This window comes from Balaenoptera musculus, chromosome 15, assembly GCF_009873245.2.
Source record: "Balaenoptera musculus isolate JJ_BM4_2016_0621 chromosome 15, mBalMus1.pri.v3, whole genome shotgun sequence".
Classification (NCBI taxonomy): domain Eukaryota; kingdom Metazoa; phylum Chordata; class Mammalia; order Artiodactyla; family Balaenopteridae; genus Balaenoptera; species Balaenoptera musculus.
In genome coordinates, this window is record NC_045799.1 from 49,726,286 (window position 1) to 49,750,283 (window position 23,998).

The following is a 23,998-nucleotide window of genomic DNA, read 5'->3' on the forward strand; positions in this document are numbered from 1 at the left end:
CCCTCCTGGGTCCCCCACCCGGCCTGACCCCGATTCTTCCCCGGGTAGGAGGCTCAGAGCCGGTGCTGCCGTCGCCTCTGGAGCTGGAGGACCACCAGCCCGCTGACCCCGACGTTCCGCAGCGTCGGGCCTTCGGAGCCCCGCTGTCACCGGCAGGCCCTGCCCAAGGAGGGGGGCAGACGAGCGGCCAGAGCAGAGCCGCCGCGCTGGGGACCCTGCGCCTCCGCCAGCACACATGCGTCATTCCGCCGCCCCCTGCGTCCCAGCTTACCCCACCGCCCCCTCGGCTCCGGCCCCAACGCGGGAACGGAAGTCCCGCCTCCCCGGCCACTCTGAGCGCCGATTGGCCGCCCTCATCCCGCCACGCCCTCGCCGCGCCCCCCCACGCCCTCGCCGCGCCCCCGCCGCGGGGACAGCGGCTTCCGAGAGCGCTGTTCCGGGTGGGCTCCGCTGTCCTCTTCGGGGTCTCTGTGGGAGCAGCGGCCACAGCTTTCTAGGGGTTTCAGTATTGCTGGACCCAGCCGCGTCACCTCAACTCGGGGACCGCCACCATCCTTCTCCGTCTGCGGAAGGAAGGGGGCGTATGCAAACAACCTGGAGTTCCAAGTTCCTGATTGGTGAGCGTCTCGGAAGGGGGCGGGAAGGTCGGGGTGAGCAGGGCGGGCTTAGAGGGCCGTGATCGACGTGCGGACGGTCCAGTGGCTCTGGGAAGATCGGCAGCGGTGGCCAATGGCGAAGGGGAGGGGGCGGGCGAGGGCCGAGGAGTTGCGGGGGCAGTGGGCAGGGTTGCTGGTGAGTCTGGGATGCTCTGCGGGAAGCGGCGGGGGCGGTAGTGCTGTGACGGACGTGCAGGCGGACCACTGTTTCTGGGAAAGCGGGAGGCGAAGGGCCAATGGCCACGGCTGGAAGGAGGGGCGGGGCGACGATGGGACGGGGCAACCGGAGGCTTCGCAGAGCTGCGTGGGAAGAGGTGGGGGCGGGGCATCTGTGATGGACGTGCGCACGGGCCAATGGCCGCATGAAGGGGGCGGTGGGTGACCTATGGCAACAGTGTGGGGGCGGGGCGGTGACGGGGCGGGGCGAGCGGAGGTCTCGCAGCGAAGTCTGGGAAGCGGGGAGGGGGCTGGGGCGCTAGTGGTGCTGACGGGCGTGGGCAACGGCCAATGGTCGCGGGAAGGGAGGTGGCAGGCGGCCAATGGCGGCGCGTGGGGCGGGGCGGGGCGGTGGGTCTGCGCGGCGCCGTGCGGGAAGCGGCGGGGCGGCGGCGGCGGCGCTGAGGCTGAGCAAGAAGAGGCCAGGCGGGGGCGGTGGAACAGGTGCGGGCGGGGCGGCCTCGCCGTCCGCAGGTCCCGCTCACCCGCGTCGGCGCCCGCAGGTCGGTTGGAGGCCTCCGCCGCCGGGCTCCGCGGCGCAGTGGGCATGCGGGCGAGGCCCGCGCGCGCGTGAGCGACGATGGGGACGCAGGGCAGCCCGGTCAAGAGCTACGACTACCTGCTTAAGTTCCTGCTGGTGGGCGACAGCGACGTGGGCAAGGGTGAGATCCTGGAGAGCCTGCAGGACGGCGCGGCCGAGTCCCCGTACGCCTACAGTAATGGTAAGGCCGGCCGGCGGGCCACTGCGCGCACCTGGCGCTGCCCGGCGACTTGCCGTCCGCCTGGTCTCGGGCCGGGGCCGGGCAGGGGCCGGGGGAGCAGCGACCCGAGCTCGCCGAGGCCCTCTGGGGCCCGCGGCCTCTTTGGGGGCGGAGATTTGGCCGCGGGTCTCCAGAGGAAGAAGGGCTTTTCTTTGGTCGCGGGTCCACACCAGGTGTGCATACCTGGGTGTACTCAAAGGCAAGCCGTTGGCTAAGGGCTTAGAGCATCAATGCCTAGTGCTGGAGGAAGATGCCCGTTCTTGACGGGATTAAACGTTTCCTCCAGATTTCTGGACGTGTGGCCAAAATACACAGCAAATACCCGTCACTGGCACCTGCTTGAGCTCCCCTCAGCTTCTGCGGTTGAAGGGGCCAGTGCGGCCCTGTGGCCGGTACCCCTGCCCTGCGGCCCCTCCCAGGCTCACGGGCCCTCCCTCCCCGAGGACCTTCGTGCTCCTGGCTGGGCTGTCTTTCCTGAGGAATTCTGCTTCTTGGCATCCTCATTCTGCACACCCTTTGTGGCTTTGTGTCTTGGGCTGTTGTCGGTCCCGCTTGACCACCGCCAGCGGCGGCTGTTTGCTAAACTGCTTGCCTGTAGCGGCCGAGAGTGTGGGCACTGCTTTCCCACCCTTTCGTTTTAGGACTCGTTAGGGTCGTGGGGTTACCTGGGCTGGCCGAGCACCCTTCCTGCTGGGGGCTGTGCCGCCTCCCCGAGCACATGCTCCCAGCCCCAGGGAAGGCCGGGAAAGCAGGGCCTTGGGTTCATTTTAGGGGCGGGAGGGAAACTGGGAGGTCTCCGGGGCTGAGCCGGCCCCTTCGCCGCCACTGCCAGGTGTTTCTCCAGGTGCAGATGGTGGACGCTTGAGTTGCCTCCCCAGAGGTGCTGTTGCTTTCCAGAGCCCCGCGCCCAGGAGGCCGGCGGTGTGTGTCCGGCAGAGCGTGAGGGCCTGGGCTCCATCAGGGCAGCAGCGGTTTCCCAGGACGTGATCTCTGCTTCCGAGGGTCCTCCAGCCGGGTGCGGCGAGTGCTTGGGGACACACAGCCACAGGTGGAGAGGGGGACCTGCCTCCTGTCCCCGCTGTCGGGGAGTGATGTGTTGCTGCACTTCCTGTGACACATTGACCGAAGCAGGGCTGAGGCCTGCCTGAGGTGGTGGAGACGGCAGGGACTCATAGTGACCTGGGCCAGCGGGAGGGCCGTCTGCCAGGAACGGTGAGGAGAGCCCCCTCTTAGACAGTCCTTTCGGTCAGGGCATCAGCTTGCTCCCCTCGGGAGCTCTGATTTCTTTTCTCTTAATACCCAGTAGTGGTCTGAGGAGAGGGATCTGTGCACGCGTCAGGACTTGCCGTCGTCAGGATTTGGCGGTGGCGGCAGCGGCGGCGTCATCGTCGTTGTCGAGGCTCCTGAGGGCCGGCCACTGGCTAGTTAGGCTCAGAGCACGGGCAGCAGGAGTCTGCATGGTGGAAGCTGGCAGGAGGGAGGGCCAGGCTCTGGAAGCAGCTTCTCCCCAGCGCAGCGCCAGACTGTTCCATGCTGGTGGGCCCCTGGGGCGCCGGGCTAGTGTTGGCACCGAGGCAGCATTCCGGGTGCGCCTCGGAGCTCGGGAAGCGTTCTGCTGCCATGCTTGGGCCCTTCCCACTCTACCGAGGGCGGTGAACAGCCTCGGTTAAGGCAATTCCATCCTCCGCACCCTGGTTCCCAATAGTCTTCACGTGGAGGGTTGGGGGCCTACAGGAAAACACATCGTGGTTGATGTGCCCACGTCCTGGAAGGCTAGAGAGTGGGCATAACTCCATCCTCGCTGTCCACTCCTCGGGGTCAGTGTTGGTGGGAGCTCGCCTCCTTTGAGCCCAGGGCGTGGGGGATGGAAGGAAGGAGGTCTGATGGCTGGAGGATCAAGGTGACTGTGACGGGTGTGCACAAAGCATGGCCAGCGTGGAGGTCTGCCCTGAACCTGTGGGGCCTGCTGGCTGTTTCTGTTTCTGGGACCCAGTGATGCTGTGTGCCTGCGCCCCAGCGTGCCAGTGCGTCACCATGTCCCTGGACAGTTCCAGGTGTTTCTCTGGCTGGAAGTTGGTTTCTGTCCTCAGTGCAGATCTAAGGGAAACTGCATCTTCAGACGCTCTCGTGCTGGACTGTGCACGCCTGGTGTTTTCTCCACTGCTTTGTCCCCAGTGCGAGCTTGAGAGCTGCACACGGGAGGTGCAGAGAGCAGCCTGGTGTGGCACCCCTGTGGTGATGGTCACCACGCAACCCCTCCCAGTCCCTTCTCTGTCTCTGTGCTTGCCTGGGTGCCTGTGTCTGGATCTCACCCATTTTTCTGGGTGATTTTTTTGGGTTTGCCTTTCCTCTGTGAGGTGCCAGGTTCTGAGGTGAGGTGTGGGCCCAAATGTGATGTGTGCCAGGCACTCCTCATCCTCTCCTCCCCACCACCCTGGACGAGGCACCAGTATCCTCCCATTCTATAGGTGAAGAACCGAGGCTCAGGCAGCGCTGGGCAGCTGGGCGCTGAGCTCCCCCAGTTAGAGTCTGGCTGCCAGGAGCCCGGCACTGTGGTTGCGGGGGTGACCCCTTCTCACCACTCACTCTTGGGCCCTTACCCTCGCCTCCACCCTGGGCCTGGGCCTGGCTTCTCTCTCTGATGACCACAACCCTCCCCTCCAGCACTTCCTGTCCTCAGTGCTTCCCAAGCTGAGCTCTTTCTTTTCTCCCTGCACTTTCTTGCCCTCCTGGCGTCTCTGTCCCAGGTCCTGGGGCCCCTCCCGCTGCTCTGGGGCCTGGGACCAGTCACCAAGGCCCATTTGTTCTAACTTCACTGCAGTGCTCCTGCTCTGCCTGTCTCTCTCCTGGGTGTGCCAGCAGAGCAGAGCCCCAAGAGTGCCCAGGGTCAGCCACTAACCAGGACAGCAAACCACCAGTTTCCAGAGAAGTTTCTGGAAGCCAGACAGGGCCACACGTAGACCCATCTGCACGCCTGGAGGGATTTCTCTAGTCTGCTCCTTTGTGGGAGGTACTCATGTGCTACATGTGGTATAAAGACCAACCTACCCTACACAAGAGGATGGCAGGCTTTGAGGGACGGATTTTGGTACCTGCTTCGGATTATACTAGTTACGTTGATTTGTAATTTGGATAGGCATGGCTTTTGCTAGATTTTCAGGTAGTAGTTAAGTGTGTAGCTAGAATATTTTCAGTTTTAGAAGCCTTTCCCCAGCTTTCAGCACATGCCGTAAGTTTGAGCAGAGGACAGCGAAGGCTTCAGTGGCAGGCACGGGCAGCGCAGAGCTGGTCTCCCTCGAGGGGTTGCGTGGTCCTAGCAACACTGCTGTGTTGTGTCGTGCACACATGATATCATTGTTCCCATCAGCAAGAGCGTTTGTGTCTTGGATGATGAATCAGGTAGAAGTGTGTTTCAGGAAGGAAACCCTAGGAGGGTGTGGGGAAGCAGGTGGGAAGGGTCCTGGGGCACTTTCGGCTGCTGTTCTGTTTGAATTGGAATTGGCAGGGTGCATGGTGGCTGGTCCATGAAGAGCTGGCCACTTACCTGGCCTGGGCAGGGGAGGAGGAGGAGGAGGCGGGGTTGCAGCCAGGCCGGGGAGCGGGCAGCATCTAGTGTGGGGACACGCCGCTCACAGGGTGTCGTGGGGCCTGGGGCCACATCAGTCAGGGCGTCGTCCATCAGGCGCTTGGAGAAAGTGGGGAAGGTCTCAGTGTCCGGCACCCTGGCTTGGAGTGAGCTGCAGAAGGAATGCGCGAAGGGAGGGAGAGGTGGTGGGTGGGCCTGGATTTACTGCCCTGGGCGCTCGGGAGAAGGGCGTTGGAACTGAGTGCAGGCATCAGAGACCGAGGTGGGGCCGTCCGCGCCAAAACCGGGTGTGCGGGGTCACCCTTAATGTGGGAAGGTGGGCCCTTTAAGTCCTTTGGGAATGAGCTGGGAAATAAAAGTGAATAAAGTGAACTTGAACTCTGAGGGTAAGGTGGTAACCTAGGTTTTCTGGTCATGACTGGGGTCTGATAGTGACGGGCAGACTCCGGTGTCCACAGTGCTGCACGATTTTTTCTGCGGAGGTCAGAATGTCCAGGACCTCGTTGGCTGTGGACTTATGTCTTTCAGAAGGTAGAGGAGGGACAGGGGAACAGAGGTGATGGGGTAAACTGATGCTGATGGAGGCGGTGGGGCATGATCAGGCAACCTCGGCTCTTCACGGCCCTTTGGCTACAACACAGAAGAGGGAAGCTGTTCACACAGGAGGAGGGCTGCTTGGCAGACAGGCTTCCAGAATCGTGAGGAGGGAAGGAAAGTGAGGAGGGGTCTAACCAAGGTTTAGCCAAGGAGTGCAGAGGGTGTGGTGTCAGGAAGCCAGCATACAGAGAGGAAGCCCCCATCCCCAGAGAGGAAGAACAGAGTGGAGAAGGCCCGAGCCCTGGACGTGGACCGGCTCTCCACAGGCAGCCAGGTGCCAGGTCTGGGCGAGGGAGTCAGTGCCACCCCTGGGCAAAGGTCTTGGCTGGTGATAAACACATATTTGTGAGCCCGGGAGGCCACCCGGTGTGTTCTGTGAATCAGAGCACAGCACTGTGGTCCCTGGGGTTGGGCAGACGCGCTGGGACTGAAGCGGTTCTTGGGGGTGTAAGCTGAGCTGTTGCCGGCCTGCACCTCCCGGGCAGTGGTTGTCCATCACCTGGGCAGAGGTAGGGTGGGTGCCTGCAGATGAGGTCTGTGCGACATCTCGCTGGGAGGGCTGATAACAGGGACGTAAGATGCTTTGTGCAGCCTTGGAACACGGAGATGTTTAACAGGGTGCCGAGGGTCTGTGTTTAGGTCCAGAAACCACCGCGGAGGGTTTGGGAGCTCCAACTCGGCAGCAGCGTTGCCTGGCCACTTTGCCCACCTGCCGCTGTTGGCCGTTGCCTGCTAAGCCCTGGGCTGGTGTGGCTTATAGCAGTCCCCTAGTTTTAGCCAGTTGTTTTGCATTGATCTCTGCTTTCCCTTTTTTAGGCCTCTCTCTCTTCCTGGGTCCGATGTTGTTGGTCCTCAAACTTCTGGCATGCATTGGGAGCTGAGTCTGATTTTCCTGCTGACGTAGTTGGGGCAGGAGGAGGTGTGTCCCTGAGCATGGGCTCCGGTGCGGTGTGGCCGGCAGAGGCCCCTTTCAGCGTGGCCCACGCTCACTGGCTCACACATGCACAGGCACACACATGCGCACAGTCTTGCGCACACGGCTTGGGTCCCGGTCGGCGGCGATGAGGCCCCTCAACAAGTAGGAACAGCTTGGTCGTGTTGTCATTGCTGGGAGTATCTTCCTTACTTCAAGTCACTTGGCAACACACAGACCCTTCAGAGAGGAGGTCCTGGTGAAGAATACATGGGAAGATGTTTAACCTTAAAATCCAGCAGGATGGAACATTCACCCGGGAGCTCCTCACAGAGCAAGTCTGACGGCGCTTGCCGTCTTGCTGGGGGACTCAGCAGCCTGTGTCCAAAGCTGTGAGACACTTCCCTTTCCACGAAGTGATCAAGAGTCTATCCTGGGGAACATAAGGGGACACAAGTGGAGAAAAGCAAGGCTTTTTTTTTTTTTTTTAATAAAAATGAAAAACTTGAAGCAGCCCAGGGGTCTGGCAGGGGACATATGGTATATCTGTAGAGTGAGATATTATAGGGCCTTTAAAAATGCTGGTTTGAAACAATATTTAATGAATATTCAATGATATGGGGAAATCTCTCTGTTTTCTTGTTAAGTGGGAAAAAAAGCATGTCGAATTACATAGTGTATAAATGTATGTAAGATGGAGGACAGAATCGAGTGAAATCTAGGAGAATGTTAATGGTAACCTTTGAGTTTTGGGGTTATGAGTAGTTGTGTTTGTTTGTTTGTTTTTATAATCCGTGTTTCGCCAGGTTTTGTGTGCAAAGTGTGCTTGCTCTTTATGGACAGCAGAAAGCTTTTGCTTTGGTTTGGTCTGGCGTGGTTTTTAAGGCATTGAGGAAACCAGCCCACAAACCACCCTCGAGCTGCTGCTCCCCATCCCGCGTGCCAGTGTACAAGGACGTCTTGAATTGTATGAGGTGCCTCTGTGTCCTCTCTGTTCCTGAGCAGCCCTGGCGGCAGGCTGGCACATGTACCCGTGGTGCCAGCCCCCTCTGGAGAAGGGCAGGTGCTGGAGCCAGCAGATCGTCCTTGTCCCTAGAACATCCGCGTGGTCAGCACGTTAGGTGTGATTCTCTCGTGCCGCTTCGGTCCCCACTGGCCTGCTTCTTGTGTCTCTAGGTTCCTTTTGCCAGCACTTCCTGTAAGTGGAACCATACAGCATGGCCTTTCTCGTCGGCTCGTTCATCTCAGCAAGTCCATTCACATTCGCATACTGCAGCAAGTGCCATCCTATCCCTGGTGGCCCTCCTGTGCACGCAGGCACCTGGTTTGTTTGTCCATTTACCTATCAGTACGGTTTGGGTTTCCTGATTTTGGCTACTGTGAATGATGCTGCTATGAACATTCTTGTACAAATCCTTCAAAATTAAAAAAAAATTTTTTTTTGGTGGAGAAATACACATATTTATCATGTTGGCCCTTTGTAAGTGTCTGGTTCAGTGACATGAGACATTCAAACGCACAAATCCTCGTGTGTACGTGTCTCTGGGAGTGGGGTTGCTGGCCATGTGTGTGTCTGCTTCCCATACAGGGAGTGGTCAGACTGGGTCCTGAAGTGACCTTTCATTTTGAGTCCCCACCGGCAACACGTAGAGTTCTGTAGCTCTACGTCTTGGCCAGCATTGGCTATCATCAGCCTCTTTCCCTTTTAATCAGCTTTATTGAGGTATAATTTATGTAACCAAGAACCTGTATTTGTGTCAGGCCTGCAGTTCAGTGGCTGTGCTGACAGGTGCACTCACCTGAGAAGCCATCACCTCCCTCCACTCTTTGCAGACTACGCCCCCTGCCCCAGACCTGGCCACCGCTGACCTTTACATCACAGACTGGTTTGCATTTCTGGTGTTTTTCTATGAGCGGAACCACACGGTGTGTAGTTGTGTGTGGCTTCTTTCTTTCCCCGTGTCGTGTGGGCTTCGGCCACATCGCCGTGTGTAGTTGTGGTTCATGCCTCCTTTGTGTGCAGCGTTCCACGTGTGAGGACGGCAGTGTATTCATCTACTCTGCACGTGGGCTTTGGGAGACTTTCCGTGTTTGGGTCACTCTGAGTAGTGCTGCTGTGAAAATTCTCACACGTGTTTTTGGTGAGTGAGTGTCTGTGTTTCTGTCTGGGATGCAGTGAGGGGGGGATTGCTGGGCTGCAGGTGCAGCCTTAGTAGATACCACCCAGCGGTCCAGAGCAGTCGAGCAGTTTCTATCCCATCAGGAGGGTATGAGAGTTGTGTTCGCTCTATATCCTGCTTCCGTCCTCACCATGCTGAGGGCCGTACAGCATTCCATCCTGTGGATCACCTCCTGTTAAATCCTCCCAGTGGGTGGATTTTTAGCCTGTATTGAGTCTGTTTATAATAGAAAACGATGCTGAGGGGAATACCATCGGTTACTGGTATGCTGGGACGTTCCCTCTGTGTTGCTGCTGTACCTCGTCATCTTAGTGTTCTGTAGGTGTAGTGATTAGTCACAGTGTAGGACCAAGGTCCCTGTTCCTTTGCTGGCTGTGAACAGAGGGCTGTCCCAGCTTCTCAGGGTCACCTGCACTCTTCACCATGTCCCCCTCCTCCACCTCCAAAGCCAGGTCAGGACCCTCCTTCCGTCTAATCTGTCAGACTTGCCGGCAAAGGGTCCCCACCTCTGAGGGCTCCAGATGACATTGGGCCCACCCGGGTAACCTAGGGTCCTCTCCCCTCTTGAGGCCCATAACCCATCACATCTGCAAAGCCCCTCTGCCCTGTGGGAAGCATGTCCCCAGGTTCCAGGGACTAGGACTCTCCCACCACAGCCTGATGAAGGTTCTTTCTGTTATTTTGTGTTGGTAGGGATTTACAGGCTGGTCGGAGGAGTGCACGTTTGCATTTCTGCAAGATGCTGCCAGGATTAGTTACTGCTGTGGACTGAACGTGTGTCCCCCCCAAATTCACACACTTACACCTGACTTTCAGGTGGTGGTCTTAGGAGGTGAGGCCTTCAGGAGATGATCAGGTCAGGAGGGCGCGTTGTTGTCCTTGTAAAAGAGATCCTGGAGAGTTCCCTTGCCCCCTCTGCCCCTGAGGACACAGCAGGAAGCCATCCCACCAGGCACAGAATCTGCAGCCGTTGTGGTCTTGGACTCCCAGTTTCCAGACAGTGGGAGATAAATGTCTGCTGTTTGGAAGTCCCAGTCTGTGGAATTCAACCCAACCAAGAAATACCACAAACTGAGTGGCCTAAAACAGCACCTACTTACTAGCGCCCAGTTCCTGTGGGTCAGAAATCTGGGCATGGCTTGGCCGGGCCTCACAGGGCCTCTGTCTCTCACAGACTGTGCTCAGGTGTGGGCTGGGGCGGAATCCCTTCCGAGCTCATGTAGTTGTTGGCAACAGCCGGCCACCCTCCGTTCCTGGCCACGGGCCTCTCCCCGGCGCGGCTTGCTTCACGGAGCAGCAGGACAGTCCCGTGCAACGTGATCACGGAAGGGACGTCGTCACTCGGCCTTATTCCAAGGGTCAGAAGCCAGTCTCAGCTCCCACTACCCTCGGGAGGGGCATGTTTGGGGTGGGAGTGCCGGGAGGCGGGACCTGTGCCCACCTGCTAGTGCCCGCACACTGTTCTGAGACCCTCCTCTGTCTCCACGCACGCCGTGGTGCGAGGTGTGTGGCCTTGACAGAGGCCTGTGCTGTGGCCTCCCCCTTGGGAGGACGCGTAAAGGATGGTCAGGCATGTCCAGGAGGACTGCTTAGCCTGGGGCTGCCTGCACGGCAGTGTGTGAGTCCCAGACACTTCTGTGTGTCTGCCTGTGTCGCTGGAAGTTTTTTCTGGTTCCAAGAGGACCTAGACATTTTTTTGTTTTTGTCTGTCTGGGAACTTGGCGAGACCTTATTTTCCCTCCCTAAGGAGTAGCACTAAGAACAGCGGCTGCCTGTCTTGGGTTTGGGAACAGCGCCCTGACGCTGTGCGTTGGCTTCGTGTTGGAAATGCATGGGGAGCCTGACTGGGTCCAGGAGGCGAGGTCTGGGAGCTCTACTGGAAGACCAACTTCTCCAGCGTGGGGACCGAGCTGCGTCTGCAGCCCCCCCCCGTGAAACCGCGGGCTCCCCTGCTGCCTGTGAGGGCGTGTGCTTGGGGCCACGCTGCCCGGGAGCTGCGTGCCAGTTTCAGGTGCTGGATTTAATACTGCAGAGGAAGGCATTGATTAACATTTTCTCTTTCATTCCTAACTCAGTCTTTTATCACTCAGTTTTTGTTCTTTGTTATGAATTTTTAACAAGTTGTCCTGTGGCTTTTCATGTTGTTAGAAAGTAGCTGGATGGTTAGGCACTTAGTGTTGACTGAACAGACATAAAGACAGAAGAGAGGTTGGGGGATGTGCTGTGTGGTGGGACGTCCCTCCTTGCCATTCCCTGCAGGTGGGTCTGAGTTGAGCCTGGACAGGTACGTGGGAAATGCTTACACCTGGGGGTCAGTCAGGCTGTGCCTAGTGGTCTTCATTCTGACTGGCTCCTGCTCCCTAGGAGCGATGGAGAACTAGGCTTTAAAACATCTGCAGTCTTGATTTGTACACACGAGCTGAAGCTGCGAATTAACTTGGTTTGTTCCCTTTGCCCTGATTACCTTGTAATTTCCTAGGGGTGGAGTGAACATGAATTTTCTAGGGGTCTTTTGTTCTGAGTTGGTGCCAACAGATATGGGAAATGTGACTCCTGAGGGAGGACTGGCCATGCGGGAGAAAAGGAGCCCAAGGAACGTGGCTTCTGCACCACGTCAGGTTGTCCTTGACAGGCTGGCGCTGTGGCCGTGGATGCCCCACTCAGGTGGAGACGCCCCATGCCCGAATGTGGGAGGCTGCGAAGACAGGGGTGTGTCCTTCTGGTCAGTGCCACCCAGCTCTCAGCCTTCCTCCTGTGTGTCCCTGTCTCGGGGGGCCCGTGGGGGTGCCCGGTAGACTCCCCAAATCACTAGGATGTGGGCAGCTGTCAAGATGAAACTTGAGGAATTCCCTGGTGGCGCAGTGGTTAAGAATCCGCCTGCCAATGCAGGGTTCGAGCCCTGGTCCGGGAAGATCCCACATGCTGCGGAGCAACTAAGCCCGTGAGCCACAACTACTGAGCCCACGTGCCACAACTCCTGAAGCCCGCACGCCTAGAGCCCGTGCTCCGCAGCAAGAGAAGCCACCACAATGAGAAACCCGCGCACCGCAATGAAGATCCAACACAGCCAAACAAAATAAAGAAAGAAAGAAAAGAAAGAAAATATTTGTTAAAAATCTGAAAAAAAAAAAAAGAAAGAAAGAAAAGATGAAACTTGAGTGACCTTTTTGGTAGCCTTCTTCCTTCTGCCTCCCCCATCTCTGAGTCTGTGCTCTGAAGCACCTCTTGCACAGGCGGCAGCATCAGCAACCAGGTAATTACAGTGCTCCTGCCTCTCCAGCCTGTCACGTTTTCCCAGAGCTGGCGAGCTGCTTGGTGCTTAGCTCCTCCCTGCTGGGTGCAAGGCCAGTGATGCAGAAACGGGGTCAGGAGGCCGGCAGGACCAGTGCTCTGCAGCATCCCCTTTACTGTCCTGAAAAGGAGTGAAGTTAGTAGAATCTGTTCTACCCACACTAGGAACTAAAACACACACGTACGTATACATACGTCGGTAACGTAAAGGAGGAAGAAAAGGGTGCAGTGAGATGTCGTAAGGTCGTTTGTGGTTAAGCAAGTCAGTGCTCGGGGACAGTTGTACTAGATGCTGAGAAAGTGACAAGAAAAATGTACCTGATATAGCTATTACTGTGGGTGATGTGATTTTTTTTCCAAAATGGTGAACAATTCTCGTTAAAATTCCGAACAAACGACACAGTCTCCTGTGATTCACAAGGTGGAAGCATCCCTGCAAAACGTGGTGTGAGGGTGGGGCCCACATGTTGCGCGGGGCGGGTCAGGGTCTCGGCACAGAGCGAGAGCCACCGGTGCTGCGCCGTGAATACCCAGCCGGCGGGGACACGTCGGTGGGAATCTGAATGCTCAGGCTGCAGGTCCTGGCCGGGTGCTGCCCGAGACAGCTGGGTGCCTGGTGGACAGTAGAAGTTTAAAAAGCCTCTTGTGTCAAGTGAATTGCACTCCTTTCAGAAACCCCATGAAACCGTAGGAAGACCTTCTTAAGAACTCGTGAACACCTCAGGTGAGAGGGGCTGACAGTCTGGGAGGTGCAGAGAGCTGAAGCCTGGGCTGTGAGGGGCCAGCAGGGACCCCCGAGCCAGGGGCCAAGTGGCTGGGCAGCCCCCAGTGGGGACCCAGGAGGTCTGCTCTGGCCCCTGGCGGCCTCCCGAGCCCTGTGTCCATCAAGGGGGTGTCTGCAGTCCTAGATCCTGAGGCCTGGTCACCTGGGGACCCCTCCTTGTGTGTGAGCTGCTCCCGCCCCCTTGCGCACTGGGCAGCTGCTCCAGCTCCTGAGAGCTGGTTTGTGTTCTCAGCAGTCATGCCTGTACTGTACAAGGTGTTAGATGCTTTCCATGAAACCTCTGTTCCTCACGTTCTCAAGCACAGGTGGGGTGAGGTGAGGGAGAGGTGATTGAAGTTATGCAACAGCAGATATTGAGACCTAAGAGCTGTCGGAGCTGTTCAGCCGTGGAGTCTGGCTGGCACCATCCTTGCCTACAGGAGATGCTGCCTCTTCGGGCTTCGGGCAGGCCTCTCTTTGGACTTGCCGTGTCAGTATTTTCTATGGATTCATAAAGCACACTGTACATTTTTATCCAGATTTGGGAGGTGGGCAGGTGAGAGGCAGAGCATGCATGAAAAATATACGTGAGTTGTTTTGTTCTGTTTTTTAAAAATTTTTGGCTGTACCGCACAGCATGTGGGATCTCAGTTCCCCACCAGGGATCAAACCCCCGCCCCCTGAAGTGGAAGTGCGGAGTCCTAACCACTGGACCATCAGGGAAGTCCCCTACTTGAGATTTTTTTGACCTCTGAGGGAGTGTGTCAACCTGCGGGCTGTCCGTGTTTTCTGCACGGCCGGCTCCCCGGCCATTCTCAGCTGGACACTGCCGTCTGCTGTGGGGACCTGCTGTCCACTGCCCTCAGTCCCCTCACAAGGCTGCTCAGCCTTTCTGGGGGTGCCAGTGCTACGCTGTGGGGAGGGCTCCTGGGCGGGAGTCTCACTGGTTTAGTGGCCCATTCCCTGGGAACCCTGTTCTCCAGGAGCCCTCTGACCCAGCTGGTGGGCTGTGGGAGGTGCGGGGGGACGTGCTGGGAGGAGAGCAGATCTGACCCCCCATGGTGCCCACTCCTGGCTCTGAGTGCCTGTCCCCACAGGTCTCTCTTGGGCATTTGGCAGAGCTTTGAGCAGAGCCCCTGGAGGGTGGGGACTGGTCATCCTTTCTGAAGTTGAAGTCGTGAGTAAGGGGTCGGTCGGGCGCAGGCAGTGGGTGGGTAAGGCGCCCGGCTGTGCAAACCTCACGGTGTGCAGAGGCTGGCGTCCTGTCCTCCCTAGAGGCGGGCGAGGGCAGCAGCCCCGCTCCCTGTGCCCTGCTTCCCCCTGGGCCCTTCCTGGACTCCCGCTCCTTCCCTCAGCTCCAGGCTGGGCCCTTGGACCATGGTGCCACCTCGGTCGGGGTCCTTTCATGGGGGCTGCCCATGGCGGAGGGTGTCCAGTCCCCATGGCCAGAGCCTGCTGGGCTGGTCCACCACATGGAGGTGACATTGCGTAGAGGATGGGCATCCCCATCCAGAGCCTTCCTGGAAGTTGCTGTTTCCAACACTGTCCTCATGGGGCCCAGCTCACAGCAGCTGTAGAGCCAGGACTGAAAGGAGGGTGTCCTGGGCCAAATCTGAGCTTCCTGTTTGACAGAGAATTCCAGGAGTTTCCACCCAAAGAAGTGGGTTATCAGCAGACAGTTGAGGGGAGGGGTGGATGCAGAGGAAGGATGGTGGAGACGGGCCTGAGTTCTATTCCTCCCTGAAGAGTGTTTCTTTAGCTTGAGAATATGTGCAGGAGAATCTTCTTTCCCTTTTTAAAAAAAAATGTGGCAAAACATACACAATATAAAATTTACCATTTTAAATATTTTTGGGTGTACAGTTCAGTGGCACCCCCATCAGCTCCAGAACTTTCTCATCTTCCCAACTGAAACTGTCCCCACTAAGCACTAATTCCCCACCCCCTCCTCCAGCCCCTGGCGACCTCTATCTACTTTCTGTCTCTGAATCTGATGCTCTAGGGACCTCGTAGAAGGGATCATACAGGATTTGTCCTTTTGTGTAGGGCTTATTTTACCGAGCATAATGTCATTAAGGTTCATCCATGCTGTAGCATGTGTCAGACTTTCCTTCCTTTTTATTATTTTTTAAAATTTTTATTATTATTATTTTTATTTTTGGCTGCATTGGGTCTTTGTAGCTGTGCATGGGCTTTCTCTAGTTGCATCAAGTGGGGTCTACTCTTTGTTGCGGCGCGCGGGCTTCTCATTGCAGCGTGCGGGCTTCTCATTGCGGTGGCTTCTCTTGTTTCAGAGCACAGGCTCTAGGAGCGTGGGCTTCAGTAGTTGCAGCACGCGGGCTCGGTAGTTGCAGCACGCGGGCCCTAGAGTGCATGGGCTTCAGTAGTTGCAGCGTGTGGGCTCTAGGGTGCGTGGGCTTCAGTAGTTGTGGTGCGCAGTCTCTAGAGCGTGGGCTCAGTAGTTGTGGCGCACAGGCTCAGTAGTTATGGCGCACAGGCTTAGTTGCTCTGCGGCATGTGGGATCTTCCCGGACCAGGGATCGAACCTATGTTCCCCCTGCATTGGCAAGCAGATGCTTAACCACTGTGCCACCAGGGAAGTCCCTTTCCTTCCTTTTTAAGGTGGAATAATATTTTGTTGTACAGATGGACTTCATCCATCTTTGGACACTTGGGTTGTGCCCACCTTTTGACTATTGTGAATAATACTGCAGTGAACATGGATGTGCAAATATATACATGTTTGATTTCCTGCTTTCACTTCTTTGCAGTATAAACCTGAAGTGGAATTTCTGGATTACATGGTAATTCTGTGTTTAATTCTCTGAGGAAATGCTATACTGTATTCCATGGTGTCTGCACCATTTTCCATTCCCACCAGCAGTGCACAAAGGTTCCGATTTCTCCACATCCTCACCAATGCTGCTTATTTTCTGGATTTTTGATAATAACCATCTAATGGGTGTGATGTGATACCTCATATGGTTTTTTCTTTATTTTAATTAATTAATTAATTAATTTTTTGGCTCCGTCGGGTCTTCATCGTTGGGTCTTCATTGCTGCACGCAGGCTCTCTCCAGTTGTGGCAAGTGGGGACTACTCTTCGTTGTGCACGGGCTTCTCATTGCGGTGGCTTCTCTTGTTTCGGAGCTTGGGCTCTAGGTGCGTGGGCTTCGGTACTTGCAGCACACGGGCTCAGTTGTTGTGGCTTGCGGGCTCTAGAGCGCAGGCTCAGTAGTTGTGGCACACGGGCTTAGTTGCTCCGCGGCATGTGGGATCTTCCTGGACCAGGGCTCAAACCTGTGTCCCCTGCATTGGCAGGCGGATTCTTAACCACTGCACCACCAGGGAAGTCCCTCTCATGTGGTTTTGATTTGCATTTCCCTACTGATTAGTGATGTTGAGCATCCGTTCATGTGCTTATTAGCTATTTGCATATCTTTTTTGGAGAAAGTCTTTTGCCCATTTTCTAATTGGATTTTTGTTGTTGTTGAGTGGTAGGATTTCTTCATATTTTCTGAATATCAGTCCCTCATCAGATATGTGATTTGCAAATATTCTCTCCCATTTCGTGGATTGTGTTTTCATTCCGTTGAGTGTCTTTTGATGGGTGGGAGCCAGGTTTTGACACATGGTTAGAAGTTAGGCAGATGGAAGGACATTGGGGATAGAGGTTCCACGTGCAGCTCTCTGAGGTTGGCTTCGCATACGCACACACAATGTGTGAGAGCAGTGTCTGCATTAAAAATGCCCATTTCTAAGCCTTCTTAGAGCAAGTGTTATAAACAGCCAAGAAGCTGATGACATTTTTAAGGCTTAAGGGAGGGAGAGGAAAGACAGCTTTTAGGAAGTTTCCTGATGGCCCACAAACCAGTTGGAGATCTTACATCTAAAGTAATGCATCCAGCACTGGCCCTGCTCCTACCCACCTTTCTCGGACTGACTTTTTTCGCTTAAAAGTATAAAAAAATAATAAACAAGGATCTACTGTGTAACATAGGAAACTATATTCAATATCTTATATAAATCTATAATGGAAAAGAATCTGAAAAAGGATTGTATAGCTGAATCACTTTGCGGTACACCTGAAACATAATTCAACTATACTTCAATTTTAAAAACTATAAAGAATAAAAACTAAAGACATGGCAAGCAGAGGTTCTCCAGGTACCTCTCCAGAGAAATGGCATTTTAGACATTACTATACCACTAAATCATGCTCCAAGCACGCTCCCGTTGCCAGTACCTGGGAGCTGCGGTGAACCCAAGAACTCAGAAGACCCATTAGCTTTGAGAAGCACACGACGTGGGCCGATGCTGAGACCAGCTGCCCTCCCTTTGGCCGGTGCCATTGGTACCTGGCTTGGGCCTCTGGGGTGACACAGAGGGTGGCCAGCTGGGGTCGCTGGGCTCCCTGGGCTGGAGCCACACTTCCGCTTGGCTTCAGGGACTGGGCCCTGGCCAGGTGGGTCCTTCAGCCACCCTCTGCTTCCTTGCAGGGATCGACTACAAGACCACCACCATCCTGCTGGACGGCCGGCGGGTCAAGCTGGAACTCTGGTGAGTCAGGCTGTGCGGCCAAGGTGCCTGGCTGCCACACTTCAGTTGTTGCGCGGGCCGGGAAGCCAAGTAAAGTGACTCAGGAATCCTTAAAGAGACTGGAAGGCGCCCTGTTTACGTGTCAGTAGACTAGCTGTTGACACCGCCCCTGTATAAACATGGGCTGGAACGTGATGCAGAAACCAGAAGGCCCAGGGCTGCTTGTTCGGGCAGAGCCCAGCTCCCTTTGCCCACAAAGACTCACTTCCACAGGGGCCACAGCCCCTCTCGCCTCGCCCTTTACTGGGCTCCACGTTAGGGCATTTCCAGAACCTCAAAGTTGAGATGTAAATTGCTCCAGGTTTGGGGTTCTCCAGCCCCGCAGGGCAGTCTCCTGGGGTGCCCAGGCCCATGGAGGTTGGCCAGCATGTGCAGCAGAGTAGGAGGGGGTCATGCTGTGCATGCTGGGGTCCCACGGGCCGCATCCCCAACCCCCTTTGTTTCAGGGACACATCGGGCCAGGGGAGGTTCTGCACCATCTTCAGGTCCTACTCCAGGGGCGCACAGGTAAGACCAGCGGTGTTGCCGGGGCTGTTCTCCAGAGGGGCCGCTCTCCTCACACATGCGGTGCTGTCAGACACCACGTGCAGGGTTCTTTCCAAGGAAGTTTTACGTTTGAACATCAGCCTTCCATCCAGGAGCCCAAACAAGGATGCCCCTGAGTGGAGGGATCTCAGCCTTCAGAGGGTGCCAGGGCCCCACGAGCTCCTGTGGCCCTTGCTGCCCAGAGCTGCTGCGGGAGGTGTGTGGGAACCCCGTACTGTGGAGAGATCCCCCATCATCTGGTTCACCAGGGGTGACTTCTCCCTGTGCTGAGTGAGGAGGCTGCCGGAGCTCCCAGGGCCAGCCGGTCTGGATCACTCATCAGACCACGGGACTGGGAGCTGGAGCCGGCCACCGTGGGAGGGGCTGTCGCAGGTCCTAAAGGGCAGGGCATTAGCAGGGAGCGGAGGTGGGGGCTGTCCCGGGCGGGGCCTGCCCTGGAAGAGCACTTAAGCTGTGGCCTGCGAGGGGGCTCACTGGGGGGCCTGGGGACTTGCTCGTCCCTCTCTGTGTCTACTGGGCTCCCTACGACGGGCTTGCATGCTGTCCGGGTCTGTGTGTGATTCAAGGCTGGAAGGAGGGGAAGAAGCAGTTGTGTGAAGAGACCAGCTACCCACTCGCTGCTTCAGCATGAGGGGACTGGATTCACGACCAGCCCTGTCTGTGCAGGGCGGGGCCATGACCCCTTGGGCTTCTGGAATTGCTGAGGAGACCCCTCAGTCAGCCCTGTCCAACCATTTTCCCCAGACAGGGTGCTCCGCCAGGGGGCCCATGGGCCCGTGTCAGGGCCTCTGGCTGTGTGGGGCCTGTCACCCCTTCAATCTGGCCTGGGTAATGGGGAGCCCCGGGCGTCCTTTCTGCCTGGTGAGCAGGAATCAATGGTGTCTTCAGGTGACCAGGCTCCCCCTCCTGAGCCAGAAACGCTCAGGGGTGGTGAGAGCCCCTCCCTCCCTGCTGAGGTGTGAATGTGGGTGGAGGACCCTCAGGCTGTGCTCAGAGGCTCCGTCCTGCGGTGGTGCTGCCTGTCCTCTGGCTCCACCCCCCAGTGTGTGCCTGGTGTGAGGGGCCGAAGAGGTGGTGGTTAACCTGGCAGTTCCACCTGGAGCAGCTGGTGCTGGGTGGTCAGGGACAGCAGCCCTCAGGTGTGGACGGCACCGGATGTGAGGTTAAGGAAGGACAAGGCCCTCACAGCCGGGCCCTTGAGGACGCACGGGGAGCGCTTGAGCACCAAGGAGTGTGTCCCGCGGGCCACCTTCTGTAGAGGAGGGACCCTGACAATGATTCATACATACAAGGAAGTGAGAAAGCCATGTTCCGAGGGGAGGTGTTCATTATTCCTGGACCATGGGATTACTGATGAGTTCTGTTGTCTTCCCTTTGCTTTTGAATGTTTCCCAGTTTTTTATGGCACACACATTGTTACTTTTTCGATAAAAAAAGAAAATGAAGAGATAAGGGGAGTAGTTACCTTGGGTTATGATAATTGGGCGATTGGGAAATATCACGGAAGGTCCTGGGAGACTGAACCTGAACGGGCTCAGATGTCTGCTTGCTCGGATGTGAACACGGAGCAGGACAGAAGGGCACGCCTGAGAACCTGGGCGTTCGCCAGAGCATGCGCTTTGGGGAAGGGAACACCTTTACCACGTCCACATCCTCTCCAGAGCAGTCAGCAGTCAGTGTGTATGTGTCGTTGCTTGCGCTTTAATTCTATGCTAATTCCAGGGGTTCTTGTTGCTTCTGGGCTGGAGGAGCCTTGCAGATTCTGAGTGCGCATCTCGGGCCTGGATGGTGGGTGGATAGGTGGTTTTTGGCCGCAAAGCTGACCGTGGGTGCTCCTCCCTAGACAGTAGTGCCTCACCTTTCCTGTTTCCATCCTGCCTGGTTGGTGTTTTCCAGAGTTGGCACCAGCGTGGCTTTGTGCGGCCTGTTGGTGCAGACTGGCATAACTGTCTTCCCAAGTCTTGTTTTTCCTGTCACCCTCCTACCCTCGGTTAAGAACAAAGAGGCCTTGCAGATCTCTCAGGGCCCAGGCCACAGAGCCACCGACCAACCCCTGGCCCTCTCTGTCTTGTGGCCCTTGTTTTCTGTTGCCGAGGTCTGAGGTGGCCACTCGTGGCCCAGGAGGCCCACGCTTCCCACTCAGGGGGAGAGCGGTCCCCTGCGCCAGTTCCCCCCAGCTGCGCGTGTGGAGGGATCCAGGGGTGGGCAACGCCCTGTTTAGTTGGGGTTTGGGGTCAGCTGGATTAGGACCAGGGGGAGCTCAGTCAGGCACTGGTCTCCTGGAGGGAGGGTTTCGGGTTTCACATGGCGAGTGGTCTGGGTGCGTGCTTACCATCAGCGAGTGCTGACTAGGACACCAGCCTGCCACTTGGCCCCGCCTGGGTGGGGCGAGTGTGGGTCAGCGGCCTTGATGGCTGCTCCCCTTGTCAGTGTGCTGGCTTCTGGGCAGAGCCCGTGCGTATGAGCGTGGGCAGGTGTGTTCAGCCACAGCCCCTGGTTCCTTGGCAGCTTTACCACACAAATGCATTACTCACTCCAAAACTAACTTAATTAAAAACCGCACCTCTGTGCTTTAGTTGGGGTGGTGATTGCATAGGTATATATATTTGTCCAAACTCATCAAACTGTTCATACCTAAAACCTGTGGGTTTTTTGGTGTATAAGCTCAGTAAATCACCTTGGCAACAATAAGGGTGCGCACTCCTAGGCCCAAGCTCCGCATCCAGAGATTCTCTCTTACAGCTCGAGTTATATGTATGTACTCAGAGGTTCATCGCTGATGTTTGTAATAAAATTAGGTGCATTACCTGAGACCCAACAGCAGTGCTAGCTGATGAGCCTGGCATGAGGTGCTGGCCGCTGTGGGGAAAGGGCCCTGTGGGTGCCAGGCGGTTTGCACCATGACCCAGTCTGGGTTAGGAAACGCCTGGGAGATGCCTGAAAGACAGATGATTCCTGGGGGGGGTTAAGGGACCAGAGCTTCTATTTATACGCTAGAGTACTTACTAACTTTTTAAAAGCTAAGCAAAAAAAAAAGAAAAGAAATATAGTGAGAATCTCTTTGCCCCTCCTCTGGCTCTTTGAGATACACAGCTGATTCTGGAGTCCTTTGAGGGGGTGGTCCTGGTAACCAGGAGCCTCATTTTGGTTTCTCAACTATCCCACCTGTGGTCGACCCTAGGTGTTTTTCTCTGCCAAGCCCATGATCACTTAGGTCCCTGTCTGCAGTGTGACCAGCTCTGTGTCCTTCCTCCTGTGACCTCTCTGTCATCACCCTGCCCTGTCAGACTTAGGTGGTGGTTGGTGGTGGTGGGCAGAGGCTGGCGCCAGCCAGGGGGAGCAGCCAGGGGCAGGCTCCTTGACAGCCTCAGGGTGCAGTTGAAGCCTGAACCCAAGAAATGGGCTTCTCCTCATTTGCTTGAGCTTTTAGGCCCTCCCCTCTTCTTTCCCCACCTGCCAGTACTGGCCCGAGCTTTCGCTAGGCTTGATGGGTCTGTGTGATTGGCCGGGGCCCGTGAGAGCCTGCCAGCAAGATGCGGCGGCCCTGGGGAGGGCAACCAAGTGGGCTGTGAGCACAGCCTTCCCCCAATGCCCCAGAGTCCAGCAGTGGCAGCCTTGCACCGATCCGATCAGCGGAGACCTGTGGAGGGGCGGCAGCAGTGACCTGGACAAACCATCTTTCTCTAGACTTTTATATATAGAACATCCTGGAGTCCACCATGATTGGGCAGTTGAATCTGAGTGGGAAGCTAATCATCAAAGCTCAACTTGGGGAGGATATTCAGCGAATTCCCATTCATAATGAAGATAATACTTATGATGAATTAGTGCTAATGATGCAGCGACTCTTCAGAGGAAATCTTCTGAGTAATGATGAAGTTACAATAAAATATAAACATGAAGATGGAGATCTTATAACAGTTTTTGATAGTTCTGACCTTTGCAATTCAGTGTAGTAGGATACTGAAACCGACATTATATGTTAACTGCCAACCAACACGCCTTGAATCAAGTCAGGTGAAATATCTTCATCAAGAACTGATAGAACTTCTAAATAAAGTGAATCACTTTTGGATAGCTTGGAACCACCTGGAGAACCAGGACCGTCCGCCAACATTCCTGAAAATGATACTGTGAATGGTAGGGAAGAAAAACCTGCTGCTAGAAAAGGACATTTAAAAAAAAAAAAGCCTGCTGCTTCTGATTCTTCTGGAAAACAGTCTACTCAGGTTATGGCAGCAAGTATGTCAGCTTTTGATCCTTTCAAAAACCAAGGTGAGGGGCTTCCTTGGTGGTCTAGCAGTTAACATATTATTGACCGGAGATGTATCAATATGTTTTTAGAGAGTGATACAATTAACATCACCATGCAAAGTTGTTAGAGCTTAAAATTGATCATGGGTTCATTATACAACTTACGATTGTTGTTATCATTCACATTTTGCTCCGTTAGGTTTTTGTTCCAACCTTGTGTATATTATAAATGTAAAATTTTCAAAAATGACGCATCGTGAAATTTTGAGTGAAGTAGAATATTTTGGTGAATTTTATGCAGATGCTTTCTCTGATTGTCCAAGCGACATATACACTAGTGTCTCAGAAGATGATAGTTCTTCAGAATATAGTTTTGATTCAGACGATGTGAATAGTAGACCAACAAAAAGACAAAAAACCTTAGTGATTGATTCTGATACGGAAAGTGAAAATGAAACTCCTTTGCTTCTGCAGAAAAGTGGATCAAAGACATTTCTTGAAAATTAGAGGACTTTACAGGTGTGTCAGGTGTAGCTATTGAACGTGATAACCCGCAAAGTGTTAGTGAAATAACAGAATTAACTTTTTGACCGGCCAAACTAAAAATCGCCAGCCACAGGCGTTAGTTTCTGCAGAAATCCTCCGCTCCATAATGAGTTAAGACTCCACGCTCCCAATGCAGGGGGCCCAGGTTCGATCCCTGGTCGGGAGCTAAGAGCCCGCATGCCACAATGAAGATCCTGCATGCCGCAGCTAAGACCCGGTGTGGCCAAATAAATAAATTAAGTAAATAAATATCTAAGGAAAAAAAAAAACCAAGGTGAAATCAATAAAAATGTCCTGTCATCGTTCAGCTTAACAGATGATCAGGTTTCAAGGGCCAGCCAGTGCTCCTGCAGAAGACTGTTCAGGAACTCGCAACAGCATTGCTTCCTCTTCCGCAGCTTACCCACCAGGAATTCAACCACAGCAGCCACCATGTACAGGAGCTCAGACTCAAGCAGGTCAGAGTGAAGGTCAGATGTGCCAGCAGTACCTGCAGCAGGCCGGCCATGGCACTCAGCAGCCACAGGCACCTCCCAGCCAGTACAGCAGAATGGTATTCAGTATGCAGGCTGTATCGGCCAAATGCACCTCAACAGCCTCAGCAGTTCCAGCGACATGGCCAGCAACCAACTTCTCAGGCACCGGCTCCTGCCTTTTCTGGTCAGTCTCAGCAACTTGCCTGCTCACCTGGCTCAGCAGTACCAGGCAAGCAGTTACCCACCCTCCATAGACTTACAGCCCACTAATTACACTGTGGCCCCTGCCTTACAACCCAGTATGGCTCCAAGCCAACCCGGGGCCTGTCAACCAAGACCAGGTTTCACTCTACCTCCTGGAAGTACCAGTTGGGTCTAATCCTTATGCATGTAGCCGTCCTCCCTTCGGTTAGGGCTATACCCAACCTAGACCAGGTTATCGATAAAGAGGCTCAGTTACACTCCCAAAATACTCCAATACTACTATTTTAATTCGTACTGAAGTACAGAAATTTAAAAAGCAGAGCATTTTTTTATGATATTGTTGCTGTTAATTGAAAGTATAATTTGCTGGGGAAATAAAAGACAGAAGTGAAAGGTTTTTTTCCTCCCCT

The 23,998-nt window shown here is 55.3% G+C and overlaps 1 protein-coding gene and 1 pseudogene across 2 annotated transcripts in view; both read left to right on the forward strand.

Annotated features, from left to right (window-relative positions):
* Window positions 1-205: 205 nt before the first annotated feature.
* RAB40C (RAB40C, member RAS oncogene family) overlaps window positions 206-23,998 on the forward strand; it is a 29,507-nt gene continuing 5,714 nt past the window's right edge. The window contains exons 1-3 of one of the 2 annotated variants that reach the window (XM_036824645.1): window positions 206-617; window positions 17,463-17,523; window positions 18,009-18,069. In XM_036824645.1, coding sequence (XP_036680540.1) covers window positions 236-617; window positions 17,463-17,523; window positions 18,009-18,069 — 504 coding nt within the window. In that variant the 5' untranslated portion in view covers window positions 206-235. Of the gene's footprint in view, window positions 618-1,234; window positions 1,595-17,462; window positions 17,524-18,008; window positions 18,070-23,998 lie in introns of those variants that run through there. The other variant, XM_036824646.1, reaches the window with a different exon arrangement.
* On the forward strand, window positions 21,361-23,830 carry LOC118880754 (annotated as a pseudogene).